The sequence below is a fragment of the Anopheles marshallii genome, chromosome 3 (genome assembly GCF_943734725.1).
Source record: "Anopheles marshallii chromosome 3, idAnoMarsDA_429_01, whole genome shotgun sequence".
In the NCBI taxonomy this organism is placed as follows: Eukaryota; Metazoa; Arthropoda; class Insecta; order Diptera; family Culicidae; genus Anopheles; species Anopheles marshallii.
In genome coordinates this window covers 24,692,960-24,707,344 of record NC_071327.1, presented here as the reverse complement: position 1 = coordinate 24,707,344, position 14,385 = coordinate 24,692,960, and the positions used below count along the sequence as shown (strand labels likewise).

General features: G+C 42.3%; 1 protein-coding gene across 1 annotated transcript; it reads right to left on the bottom strand.

Moving 5' to 3' along the window:
* Nucleotides 1-639: 639 nt before the first annotated feature.
* LOC128715556 (vascular endothelial growth factor receptor 1) lies at nucleotides 640-13,961 on the bottom strand. The gene is made up of 16 exons (XM_053810462.1): nucleotides 13,877-13,961; nucleotides 11,777-11,949; nucleotides 11,359-11,694; nucleotides 9,991-10,135; nucleotides 9,373-9,660; nucleotides 7,273-7,433; nucleotides 5,487-5,991; nucleotides 5,248-5,420; nucleotides 4,739-4,780; nucleotides 3,849-4,581; nucleotides 3,305-3,781; nucleotides 3,063-3,231; nucleotides 2,045-2,274; nucleotides 1,383-1,978; nucleotides 1,155-1,308; nucleotides 640-1,079 (listed from the first exon to the last, which is right to left on the bottom strand). Exons 1-16 carry the CDS (start codon nucleotides 13,959-13,961, stop codon nucleotides 640-642), a joined length of 4,707 nt encoding a protein of 1,568 aa, XP_053666437.1.
* Nucleotides 13,962-14,385: the final 424 nt, after the last annotated feature.

Genomic DNA, 14,385 nt, shown 5'->3' with positions numbered 1-14,385 from the left:
TTTTTAGCAACTTAACAATTAACTACATTACATGGAAGTGTTCCTAATTCCGCCGTACGTGAAATCCATATCGTACCACAATACGGTACGCTCCTGTCATAAATTATGTACACTTACTTATAGAGTACGCACAGCGATGTAAAGGTTATACGAAAATAGTGTGTGTTTCTTTGCGCACTGTCTGCTCGGTTCCTTTGGAGTAACGTTACCTCCTGTGCGAATTGTTCTGTTTCTTAAGTATTACTGAGCTCGTTAATATGGTGTTTTTCAAGCGAACTCACGATTTGGCCGAACACTATCAACAAATGGAAGATGCGTTTGGAGAGTTTTGGTGTTCAAGTGAGAAAGTTGGAACCGGTTCGTTACATTCAACATGTTTCAGTGGAACATTTGGATGTACAGATCCGATCTTCCTCCTGTCCCGAGCAATTGCAAGTTGGAAATAGTAAGAATTCATGGTTCTACTTTTAAATCTCTCACTTCAAAGTGCGAAAAATCCAGACACGATCCCAACTTTTAAACTCAAAACCCTCGTAGAACATGCACTAAAAAGAGTTTGTGGAATACGCCTTACAGGAACCACAAACAAAGCGTTGGCATGAAAATTACGAACGAGTACTCATTTACATCGTACTACTACTAGCAGCGTTTTTCGTCGACCATACTGAGCGCAATGTAGCCCGGATTGCTAATCGCTTCCTGTGTGATACCCGGTCCCATCTCGTCGTTCGTCGAACGGCCCGCAAACTTGGGGTTCTTCACATTAATGTACTGCGGTTCTTGGTTGTGCTTGCTTGTGCGCTCTCGCGGCTTCGGACTGACCGGTTCCGTTTCGGAATCGGAATTGAACCCATTCGTGTTGGACGAAAGTCGACTCCCGTCGAGCATGGGAATTTCCTCCGGCAGACCAAGCTTCTTGTGCCGTTTGCTGCCATTGGGTGGACTAGTATCGAGATTGTTGCGAGTGGTTGGCGAATGGCGATCGCTGTTGAAGGAGGCAAAGTCGAAATTGCTCTCCTGCGATTCGGACTTTGCGCGCGACATCTTCAGGTAGTCTTTATCATTTCGGATTTCTGAAACTAAATAAAAGGACGGAGGATAAATACATTATTACCAGTGTGCAAGCTGCTGAGCAGTATCGTTCTAATTCTTACTGGGTGGAAGAGGTAGAATGATTCCATTCACGTAATTTGGCGCAGCCGGAGCAAGTTCTTCTGGTGGGCCGAGATTAGCTAAATAATCTGTATCGCCTCGTTCTTGCTTTTCGGCATTCATTTGGAGATATGGCTCGTTAAGTTCCAGATAATGCTACAAAAGAGATCCCCAAGAAAAGGAAAATACATGTTATGTCTACATCACATTGCCCGCAAATGAATTCTTACATCTCGCATTTCGTCCGGAAGCATTGCGTTAAATCTGCTTTTCAGATCCTTGAACGAAGGTCTCGAGTCGGGCTTTACGTTCCAGCAGTTTAGCATAATGTCATAAATATCTTGGTTCGAGTATTGTGGCTTATCCATCCGATAGCCATCGCGTAGCTTGTTATACAGCTCCTGATTAGCTTCCATGCCCGGGTAAGGCACTTTGCCAAGGGAAAACAGCTCCCAAAGAACTATACCATACGCCCACACATCCGAATAGGTGCTAAACACATTGTCGCTAATGCATTCCAGGGCGAGCCATTTGAATGGAAGCGGCGCTTCGCCCTTCTTCTTGTAGTTGTCACTCTTGTACATCGAGCGGGCCAATCCAAAGTCACAAATCTTCACCACATTGTCGTCGCACAGCAGTATGTTACGCGCGGCCAGATCACCGTGCAGTACCTTCCGCGATGCCAGATACTCCATTCCGCTGGCAATTTGGGATGCCCAGCAAACCAGATCGGTGGTGTTGACGGACCGTGCCGGACCTTTGTAATCCATGCCGTAGTTCGAACGCCACAGCGGTTCATTAGAGTTGACCGTGTTCAGATCTTCCACTGTAAACAGACAATCACGGACATTGTAGCGAACTTGCTAATATAATCGATACGCGTACAACAAACCTTCGACTGATGTCATGGCTGTGACTTCGGTGTTGCAGCTATCCACCATACCCATATTCTGCAGACCGGAATGCCGTACGTAGCCCTTCGAGTTAAGATGCTTCTTCGGGTCAACGTACTGCGTTGATCCACTGTCGATGTGATTATGGTAGAAAGCAGTCGGATGTTGAAGGGGATGATGATTGACGTTGTTGGTGGAAAATGAAAGATTTACATATTTCAAGCCCTGACTACGTTACCGCAAATGTTATCCACACAAATCACACAATTAAAAAAATACAAACACGCAGGACCAACAGTAAAAGAGACCACAGTACGCCAAACCACCGTTAACCACCATAGCCATACCACGTGGTAAGAGTAAGCGTTACCAACACACAGATGCATATCCCAACCCAAAAGTTCGAAGTTTCGGTGAAGGTTCGGGTTAGACAATACGGTTGCAGTAGGTGCGAGCATTAGGTATGAGCACAGAGCACACATTGGATGAAATAAGAAAGAATGGATAATAGAGAGAGAGAGAGTAGAGAGTATTAAATGAATTTTATCACCTTGATAAGAAAGGATTACGAGTTGATTGATCGTTTTTTTTTTTAATTTTTTGTAAGTTGTGTTAAGCTTTAGTTGGGGTACGAAACTAATGTACAAGTGATCTTTGATTTATGTGGTTAAAATTGAGCAGAACAGCTAAGAACCAATGTCAAATGTGTTTAGTTATTAGTTTTGTCAGGAGCTTTACTAAAGTAGAACAGGATCAGTCATGAAATATTCCTAATTTGCGATTAATGTTATTATGTTCCTTGGAATTAGCGTCTAATTTCCGCAAATCACACATATACTACTTGTTAAACTTGTTTATATTAGTACAACAATTAGTAGCTACAAACGTGAGTGCAAGACACAACGTTAATCACGTCCAATTCCAATCACAATTCAAATAAACCAGTTAGTCAACCAATACTGTTATACGGTTAGAACATTCATCGAATGCTAGACGTGCGGGCACATCATCACTTACCTATTGTACTGGTAACCACACTTCGACCACCGTAGCTGATTCTTATCGATTGACGAATCGATCTCACCCGTTTCTTGATTGATTTGATCGATGAAATAGGGACGGTGCTTTAGCAGGAAGTTTTGCACATTTCCAAATCTACAGTACTCAACGATCACCATTAATTCACCTACAAATAATCGTTGACTAGATTATTAGGCTTCACTCTTCACTAAACAATCATTAACAAATAAACTACTCACGCTTGGCGATGTTCTTGGTTACCGCTCCTAGCAAATTCACCACATTCAGATGCTGTCCCAGATGGACCATAATTTTGAGTTCGGAAATGAGTGCCCGCATTACCTCGTTGTCGGTTTGTTTCTTGACCATCTTGACCGCAACGGTAGTTTCATCTTCGTTCACCATGATGCGAGTAGCGGTGGCTTTCATCACCACACCGAACGCACCAGTGCCGAGCTGTTTGCCCAGCTTGAGCCGCTCCTTCGGGAACTCATACTCCGTGTTGTACGGTAGGAGATCGGCCTGCTCATCAAGTGCCAGTTCGGGATTGTAGATACCCAGGTTGCCTTCCTCAAAGTTTACAATACCGGCCTCTTTCATTGCTTTCACTTCCTTCTTTTTCTTGCAGTAGAACAAAGAAACCATTACGATCGCGACGATCAACAGCAGGAACAGGCACACGATAATGTAGATCAAGGATTTTCTCACCACCGCAGCTGAGGATGGAAGTAAAGATATTTGTGTCAATATTTGATAACAGCCAATAACATCTGGGATACCTACTTCGTACATCCAGCTTCCAGTACTTTTCAATCGTGCCCATTTTATTTTCCGCCCGACACTCAAACGTTCCCAAGTCTTCCATTTTGAGATATTCAAATATAAGTGTCGTTTTGGTTAATTGCACCCGGTTGCTGTTTTCATCTGTCTGCACCGGTTCGCCATCTTTCAACCAGACGATCTTCGGATCCGGGGTACCAACTACATCACACTCCAACTTCAACGGATCGTGCAATTCGACCGAGAGACTCTGATTGATCTTTCCACTCACAAGCATCGGTGCGATGGGATCCAATACTTCCATGTGGAAGGCTCGAGTTTCGACGACATTGGCTAGGGTTCTCACACGACAATATAAGGTACCCTCGTGATCGTTCGTCACATGGTCAATGTCCAGACGGGCCTGCCACGCGTACAGAGCTGGTGAGTATTCCAAGCGCACACCGTCCGACTCCTGCAGCTCTCGATCATTCAGCACTAACGTTATGTCTTTGGTGTGATTGTAGACGAGCGCCGAACAGGCGATCGTGACGTGATCACCCACGGTGATTGCGTCCTTCGGTTGCTCTTTTTCCAACGTTATCGAATCGGGCAGATTGCTCACTAATAGATCTGCCTGCGTGACTTCGCTGCCTTCCGTATTGATCGCTTTACAGTACACCACGCCAGGCTGTTTCGAGACTGTCGTGTAGATCCGTGACTTGGTTATCTGTGTTTCGGGTTTTCCACTGGGAGCCTGTCGGGGAACGTAATGCATGTGTTAGTGAACAAAAAGGAATCTCTTGTTTGTAGTAGTTGCTGATGTGTTCTAGTGTACGACATGTAAAGCCTGGTAAGTTCTACTTATATTAGATGCATAGTAGCAATAAGAAAGGACTCGTGGACTGCCTTACCAATCTTGACGAAAACTCCGAACCGATATCCGGGCTCGAGGACTAGAGAAACGAGTGGAAAGGAGGTTTTGTTGTTAGCACAAAGCAAGGCACAAGCATGATTTTAGCATTATCAACACAGAAACATGTAAAACCCTTACAAGATCCTCCAAATCGGTCTTCGTTGACAATCGGTTGAACGGTCGATTTTTGCTCAATTGAATTCTACAATATCTTACCTTGACCTCGTCTATGTCTTCTTGCTTCCTTCAACTTTAGACGCGCTTTCGTGTGTTTGTTAGCAGTTGATTATGATTAGCTTTGTTAAGACACGGACGTAAATTAGTGTTTTAAGTAACAACAATGATGTCAAAATAAACTCCTTTCGTGTGTTGTTTTCAGCATATGTTGTATTTGCTATAACTTATGCCACTCTACTACGAAGCGGACGATATTTATAATCCAACATGCACGATTTGGAAGTCTTGTAATCGGGAAAAAAGGAACCTACTGCGTGAAAGTTTACTTACGTCCCAACGGGTATCCTTCGACGATGGTATGGAACAATTCGTCCAGGGTTCGGCCAGACAGGGAAGAAAAGCGAAGGAAATTTCTGGCCTTGGAAATCCGATGCTTCTGCACTGGAACGATACCTCTTCATTCGGTTTCACAAACTTGCTCTCCATATGCAGGATCGGTTTGGCTGAAATTAGTGTACACTTCGTTTACAGCATGTTCAGCGACTAGTGCTTAGCTTGATTCGTCTTACCATAAACAAGCACTGCCATTAGCTGCGATTTTTCAGCATTTCCCGCCATTACGAACACCGTATAGTTACCCGTATCATACACATCCGGATCGGTTATACGCAACTTCACGTGTGTTTCGGTATGCGTCAGCTCATACTTCCCATGGTGTCCGGGCATTATCTCGTGATCATCCTTCACCCAGTAGTACGTTATGTTGGACGGATGTGATCGATACTCGATAATAATGTTGATCGGGTCTGCCTTGCCGTTCGCGTTCGGTCGCACGTTAATTTCCGACAGATTGTTTTCCTCGCGCAACATCACATAGTCCTCTGCGGAGTCGCGCACGTGCAGCTTAAAGCTGTGATAGTTTTGATGATTGTTCAGGTCCTGCACTACGCACCGATACGTGCCGTCGTCGCTTTGTGCGGCCCTTTCGATGATAAGCTCCCGGGAAGCGATTTCCCGGTGTTCCGCATTTGTAACCGGTTCCACCTTTAGCGGTCCAATTTTTGTTCTACCATCCTGGAAAAGGAATATTATTCGATATTAGAGACGTAACGATATCTTTATTTTTCAAAGGGAAGATTATCTAGTAGAATGTTAATGTAGGAAAAATTTAAACAAAATTAACTGACGTCATTGAATGTATGGCCTGTCTGTTCTAACGACAATAAAAAATAGAACTCGAACTTTCTATGGTGTTTTGTGTTGAATAAAAAAAAAACAAAGTGCAATGAAGCGGTAACTATTTTTTGAATATCATAAATAATAAATACGAAAGTGTAATAAACTTGAAGTGATAGATTACAAATGGCTGGAGGCGCCCAGTACTTCACAAATTCTGGAAATTTTATTTTACAATTCGTTAATCTTTGTTAAAAATATGAAAATTGCTTGTTTTAGATTGATTATTGATTGTTTTTAATTAGTCAGAGATAGAGTTGCGTTAAGAAAAAAAAATAAATTATTGAAATACGTGTAGAAATTTTGATCAGGCTTCAAAGATATGAAATAATTTAAAAAAATTAACAAATTGAGGATTTACTTTACTACTTAAATTATGAATTAATATTAAGCCATACAAGAATAAAGTTCAGTATAGTTGAAAGTGAAAGGCGCTAAAGTTAGATGATATCTTATATAAATAATAGTGAAAAAAATACCCATAATCTTTTAGAAACCAGAGCGATATCTTCAAGTTGTTTTAAAAAATTGACGAATTAATGCAACAAAGCTTTCCAATAGTGACCGGGATCATACGCTAAGCCAGTTTTTTTTCTGTATGCGTTTTGACGTTTGTTATCCGCTTCCAGTTCCCCATACAAAAGACAAACCAAGTTAAGCCTAGGCAAAAAGGATTAGATTCTTTTCCTAATGAAAGCTTCGATCAGCTCGAAAAATGTCAAAACAGATCATTTTGCTGGCAGGCCTGAACCAGGTTAGGACATGTTTCCCGTGTGCTTAAAAAGTAAACGAACATTTCTAATGTAAACAACATAAAAAAGAATTATATTAATAACCAGTTTTATGTATTGTTTCAAATGAATTGAGTGTAAAGTTAAATTTCTTAATTTTAATCAATTTTTCTCGAAATGTGCTTTTGCACAAATGATCTCTTATATTCTTCTTTATGGCAACATGCTATGGTCAATCTGTTCAGAATGATACAGCCTGGTACCTGCATTATTTGACAATAACAGGTTGAAAGCTTAAGCTATCTAACTTATGGTATGATCTGCCCCAATGTATTATATCGACTCGTTTAATTGTTCATAAAGTTCCAGGTGAATGTAGTAAGCTTACCTTTTTGGCGGGTTGCAAGTTTGGCGGTACCAGCCACGTCATTTCGAGATTAACGCCGGCGCGGATGTTTACATGACAAACAAGGCGGATGCGCTGACCGAGCGGTATGTGATCTTTAGTATCACTACGTATCGTTGGTTTCGTTAAGTACTCAGCTATAGCTAAGCGATTGAATAGAATGGCAAAATGTTAGAATAAAATAATTCCCAATTTTTACACAAATATCCAAACAAATAAACACACACACACACACATATACATGTGTTAATATAACCACACAGGGAAAAAAATAGTTAGAATGGGAAAAACTATCATGGAAGTGCTTAGGAGGGGAAAGATTTAAGTAATTACTTAGATGCTAAATGATTAATAACCAGGTGTGAAGCGTGGGTGCAAAAGGCTCTAGTTTAGACGAGGTAATTTACAAATACCGTACGTTTGTTATTGATCATGCTGCTTTCGGGGGTGTTATGCGATGCCCTAATCATAGTCGTGCATAAAATAAATAATGAAAAGCATGCAGTAAACATTTTTCGCCAACGCTATACACGCGCAAACCGGTTTCAATGATCTCCATTGCTTTGAAGGTGGAATAGAAAATGGGGTTTCGAACGCACGATACTAAAATCAAGCTGCCGAGTACAACCGACCGGGACCGCTGTGACAAGCGTTCGGATGTTGGAAGCACCTAAAGTAGCCGGAAATAATTGGATTGCAATTACCGCGCATCCACGGCGCCCATAAACTCGCGCTTTACGATCCCATCGAACGATTACAAATAAACAGCATAACAACCCGCTAAAGGTGGGTAATAAAATAAGGGCTAAGGGAAAATGGTTTGGTGTGCCGTTCATCCGGCGTGTGTCTGGATGACCTCTCTACGTGCATTGAAATCGGTTACTGAGTTAATTCCTACAATTTCGATTGTCCGTACGTCAAATACTGTTTTGTTTTCGCTGGACGAAGAGTTATTAGTTTTGTTTTTGGCTGTTGTTGTTGTGCGCTAAAGCTTCAAAACCGCTCACTCAAGAAACACCAGCTGTGAGATTAAGTTTCAAACTGTTACTAATTACGGGGGAAGAAACAACATTCCTTGATAGATTGTTCGAAAAACTGTGGGCGTGTGTGTAAGAATTAAAACGTGTGAATTAATATCGGAAAACAAACCGGTCTGTGAGAAGGACATTCGAACCGGTGGGAAGGGAAGGACCACCACATAACCACAAAAGCTCACAAACACAACCACAACTAGAAAATGGGATAAGCAGTCCTAGCAACCGTTTCCGTGGCAACCATCCCCAAATGCAATACACAGATCGTTTGCTGATCGTTAGCGTCTAAGGAATGTGATGGGTGTTCTAGTGATAGTGAAGCTGATTAGAAAGGAACGCGTGGCATAATTTCGGAAAACCTCATACCTTCTTCTGAATCGTCTGAACACCGCACGGTTGAAAAGCACGTTATTGAGCATTGTGGGAAGACCCCCCCGGTTTGGGGTACACGTTATGGGGATTTTTTGTTGGTGTCGAGATGAGATGATGAGTTGGTCGGGATAGAAATAGAACACAATTATTTAATTATCACGCTGCTCGCCTCGTAACGCTTTACCGCAGTAAGAGAGATTAACAATAAACTATCGTAAGGATCCCAACACCATGAGAATATGAGGAATTTCGTCGAATGAATGGAAAAACGGGTATGCGGAATGATTTTGTATGTGCGTTCGGAAGGTTTCGTAAGATTCATGCACATGTTTGGCGAAAGATTGTGCATGATGGGCTGCTGCTTGTCGCATTTGTTTTGGTTCAACGAGGAAGCAATGTTTTCCATTGAAACTTGTTCATTTATCTACACGAAGAATTTCGTTCTTGGAGGGGCGCGTTTGCTACATGCAATTAGGCAACGAGGTTGTGCTATTGGACAGCAACGAAAAACAGAATTATCGAAATGATAGTACAGAAGTGCTTGTTTTTGGCAAAAGCGGTACAAGAAAACTGGAACTGGGAACAAAACATATCTGGGTTTTTTTTTTATACAACACACGAACGCATAACAACATCGTACGGCAACGGTAGATAGATAGATAGATGGAGTAATTACGTGGAATAGCAGAAGTCAATGGTACGTGTGAAGAGTTTTCGCCATGAGGATAGACATGAGCATAGGTACGAGGTGTAGTCGGACGATCTTCGGTAGCATTTACGTAGCCAACAGAAGTCCCGGCAACCGTTTCGTTGCTAGTGTCCTCATCGAGATAATCGTAAAGGTAGGTAAAATTGTCAAACGATGTGCTATTGCCTTCCGTCATGTTGTTGCCGAAGCGAAGTATTGGATCTTCAAGCTCATCCCCGCGGAATGTACCATTGCTGGTGTCGTTTTCAAATGGATCTAAAATTGAACGTTTGAATTTAGCTACTGCCCAATCATCCGGGTACGCGTGTGCATCTAATGAGTTTTCAGTAGGTTGTAAACTTTCAACGGATCTGAGCTGTTCGGCAAACAGTTCGGAACGCATAGCAAACACTCGTTCTAGCCAGTTGCCGGTATTATCATCCGAAAGCGTCGTCGTGTCGTTGTGTGAAGCGGTACCACCATCACCAGCAATGTAGAGTGCGTTGGAATGAATCCCTTCTGGACGCTTCCGTTGCTGGAAGGTCCTAAACCTAAACCTATTGCCGCTGGTAGTGGCGGGCAGTGTTTCGGTAGCAGTGAACTCACAGTGTTCGTTGATCGATATCCCGAAGTGTGTGCGATGTTGGGGATTATCTTTCACCTGGCAGTAGTAGGAACCACCGTCCTCCAGCCTGTTAAAGCTTAGCAGATATCCTTGGGTATTACTGTACTGATAATCTTCAACCAAATCCTGAAGTAATAGAAAGGTAATATAAGGTTCAATTCGATGGTTATTTGAAGAACACGGGGGTCCATTTAGAAACGACAGCAAACACACAGACGGGAAGAATGAAGTGGAAATGAAAGCGATTGGATAGGAGGTGTCGATTGGGCCAATATTGGTTCGGTTATACATGTCATGGTTTGAACGCAGGAGTAAGAAACTCCTGGGGGATCTTATATACAAAAAAAAATCAAAGTTAATTTTAACAATATTTATACATCTTTTATACATTACCACACACATTTTCTACCGGGATGGAACACAAATGGTTCAAGCATTTCTTCCTCACATTCCTCGAATTGTTTCTGAGCAGTGACTCAGACATGTAAAGCATTTAAGACGTGGAATCAAAGCTATATTACTTCCTTTTGCCCACACCACAGCATTAGGTGGTTTTGTTTGTTCAGCAGTTTTTTTTCCACCAGGCTACAAAATATGTCTTCCAACGCACAAAGCATCATGTGCCATGTGCATATGCTATTAACGCAGAGACGGACGATCGGACGAACACACGCTCGCTCGCCGCGCACGGAAACTGCAAAACACGTGGAATGCATTTGGAGATCACATTTTATTTTAAGACTTATTGCATCCAACCCTCAACGAGTGTGGCCATTTTTCTGCTCCAACAGCTTCGGCTGAACAGTATTTACAGCTCATTAGTAAGTAAAAAATGGTGGGGGTGGGGGGAATGTCTTGTTTTTTTTTTTTACACCAAGTACTTCTCCTCGACAATTGTTAAGGAAAATGTGGCATTTTCACAGCGGGCAGAGGGTTTTACGGGGATGGAAAAAATACATAAGAATGTAAATAATAATACAGCTCGTTATCAGGATTTGAGATTTGTGGGGGGATAAAAAAGAAAAGTGAGAGAACTCAACGTACGATCGATGGGAACGTACAGCGTCTGATTGATGCTAGGGGTAGAATTCATGGCACTGCAAATGAATATAGCCATACCGGCATCCAACCGTTGGGAGCGCACCGTAAAACCAATGGCCGAATCGTACGTAGTACTATAGTTCTGAGGCTAGAAGAAGGGTAGAAGAAAATTTTGATAGCGACAGCGAGAGAGAGGTGGACATCGAAAAAGGCACACGACACACCGCAATTCTGACATTTCACAGATGAGATAGACCGGTTTGAGAAGGACGGCGCGGGACGATCTTAGCAGGCCAGGAAACACTCACCCCTTCCAAGTCTTTGAAGAGCTCCACCTCAATATCTGGGTGCGTTGGTTTGCACGGTATGACAAAGTCTTCGTACTGGTTCACTCTAAACACGGGCGTATGCACAGGCACTAGCGGTTGGTCGGGATCGTTTACGTAGACGTAAACCGTGGAGGCAGCATATTCGGCTACCAGGTCGTCCAGCCTGTCCTCCAGCTCTTCGTCGTACGACTCCACATGGACACAATAGTACCGGCCGACCAGTTCGGCGGATGCGTCTGTTAGCATTAGCAGACTGCCGTGCGGTTTGTCGGGATCGTCTGTCTCGAAGTCAAGGGGTGTTTCGTACTTCGGTTCCTAAGAAGAAAGCCAAAACGTTGGAATAACAATGGATCGATAAAGGAAATGGTCGACCTATGGTTGGTCTATGTTCGCTTACCCAATAGTACGATGCAGCATAATGCTTCCACATGATCGGCTGATGGGATTTACAGGTGAAGTTCCAGCTAGCACCTTTCGGCAGCGTGATCGCCTCCTCGACGGTATCGATTTCCGGTGCACCGTGTGCATTGCTGCTATCCTGCTCCCGCACAATGCGATGCTCATCGAGTGCTGGGCGAAGCGTGGGAAGAAAGCAAGCAAGTCAGTTATTTTCGGCCGAGTGTGTGTGTGGGGAGTCCAACGTGACAGGCGAAAGTAGCTTAGAAGATAGTTGTAAGTAAACGATGCGTTCTTTATAGAGTCGTGTTGTCGGGGCGTAGGAATGGAAAAGGCAGAAGAATGTCGGCCGCCTTCTCGCCGATAAGTCTCGCGTGTTTTGTTTGTAAACATTCATGTGCCACCCTACCCGAACCCGAAAGGGCACAGTGGAATTTTATCGTTCATTTTTTATCAATCTGTTCTGTTTCCGCTTTCCATCAGTGTAGGGGCGCGGGTGATATTATATGCTGCAAGCATAAACTGTACACATGTCCCGCCTTTCACTCAACACTGCAATTCGTTGGTTGTCTGCGACTCGTGGCGACATTTCTAGCAATGGAATGCAGATGGATTGGCTTTTGAATCTTGCACTGCTTATGACCCAGGACAAAAAAAGACAAAACAACAACCCCACCGAGATTGAAACTGATGCCCGGGCACACAAGCCGTGATTGCAATAGAGTCACCGGCCGTTATGCACCGCTCAGCACTGCTTGAGCTTCGCGTGGTCTAGTACATCTTCTACGCAAACGGCCACAAAACCCAAACCACAAACGTACGAAATCTCCGGCAGCAATCGAGCCGATATGTTCACGGACGATGGCTTTAACGCTTGTCGGTTAGCTTCACAGTGCATCAGGTGATGTAATTAGGGCAACTGCTTTTGCCGGCCGGTAATAGGAGATTAATGAAGGTGGTGTGCTTGGTTTGCATGGTTGGATGCTTGAAATTTAAGAACATTCTGCGTCTGCTTTATGGACGCCATTATTGCGATAGAGCTAACCGACCTTATGCTTTGCTTTGCGGAACAATCATGTATACCGTGAGAGAAAGTTTAGTACGAACGATCTGTTTGCGTTAGTGGAGTTTGGATAAGCGTTTTACCATGAAAGGCGTTTTACCATGAAAAGTATAGTGAGCTAAGCAGGTTTTGCTAGTTCAAATAAAACTTATAAAAATCTCTAAGCAATGCGAGTTGAATTATTTGACAATATTTTATGAACCCCAAGAAAGATTACCCAATGATCATTTGTATATTAAATTAGTTTCTTGCTCTGAATTGTCCTCACACTGCAATCTGTCGTTCATGATGCATGAAACTTCGAATCGTGATTTGTTACAGTGATGACCATTAAAATATGGTTGTTCTAAAAAAACAGTACTTTTCGTTTGGTCAAATGTCGTTTTCAATTAATGGCAATATTTTTATTCAAGTAATAACAAATGTGCTATCGAGATTTTTTTTTCAAATATTTCTATTCACGAACATAAGGTCAGATTTACTGATTTATGTTTTATAATCCCATTACTTTGTATTTGTTTTATTTCATTTTTGCCTAATGTTGAGTTTCGTATTGCATTTTCAAACAGGTATATGATACACAAATTACTCAAGATCATTTCAGTAGAAAAAAACGACGATTTTCAATTAACCTTGGTGTGATAAACACGCATTGGCCTTAAAATTCTAACGTTTTTTTCGGGACTTTTGGGAAGCTTAATAGCAGAAGTGACCTATTAAGCCACAGGACAACTGATAGAAATAAAAACAATTCGTTGTAATTAATGTATTCAATTAAAAGAGATCAAACGACTTTGGTGCTTAGTAAAATATAATTTAATTTGTTTAACAATATTTGGAATAAAATTGAGAAATTAAATGGCTCATTTTTAGTTGCTTTAATATACTGACCAGCACTGTATTTATTAAGATTGTTTGAAATATTCCCTTCGGTGCGTGTACTATGTTTGTCCAAATAAAAGTTTTTTTTGAGGAAGTTGAAATCTCAAACTCTGAACTATTTAGTAATGTTGAGAACACGCGAATCACAATACTTACCACTAACTAATGGTGCACGATGGAATACGCCTAATACAGCGATGGACGTAACGACTAATATCACAGTAGCTGGTTTGCCCATCATCTTGCTGCTAATGAAATTCGCTAATTTACTCCTCTATCTGTTGGACACCGTGCCTTCTATACGGCGACACTGGAGAATTCTATCTTGCACACTGTATCCACTCCGAATCCGACCACTTCATAGTTTCTTCACACGGATGCAGAAGCAACTCGCCGGGCACATCTTACCTGGGACGAGTGTGTTATTTCATCAACGGTTAAAATACTTTCCACATTCTTCCACTACTCTGCTAGATGGTTCCAAACTAAACAGACACACAAACGCACTGCACTTTGAACGTTGAACAGCGATCGGAGCACGAATCGAACCAAGTGCGTACCGTGCACCATACGTTGTTGTTACACTTTTGATGGAAGAATTTAACTGAAATTAGCATAGGCAAACAATTTAGATGACCCGTAAACACTTATTGTACACAAACAGA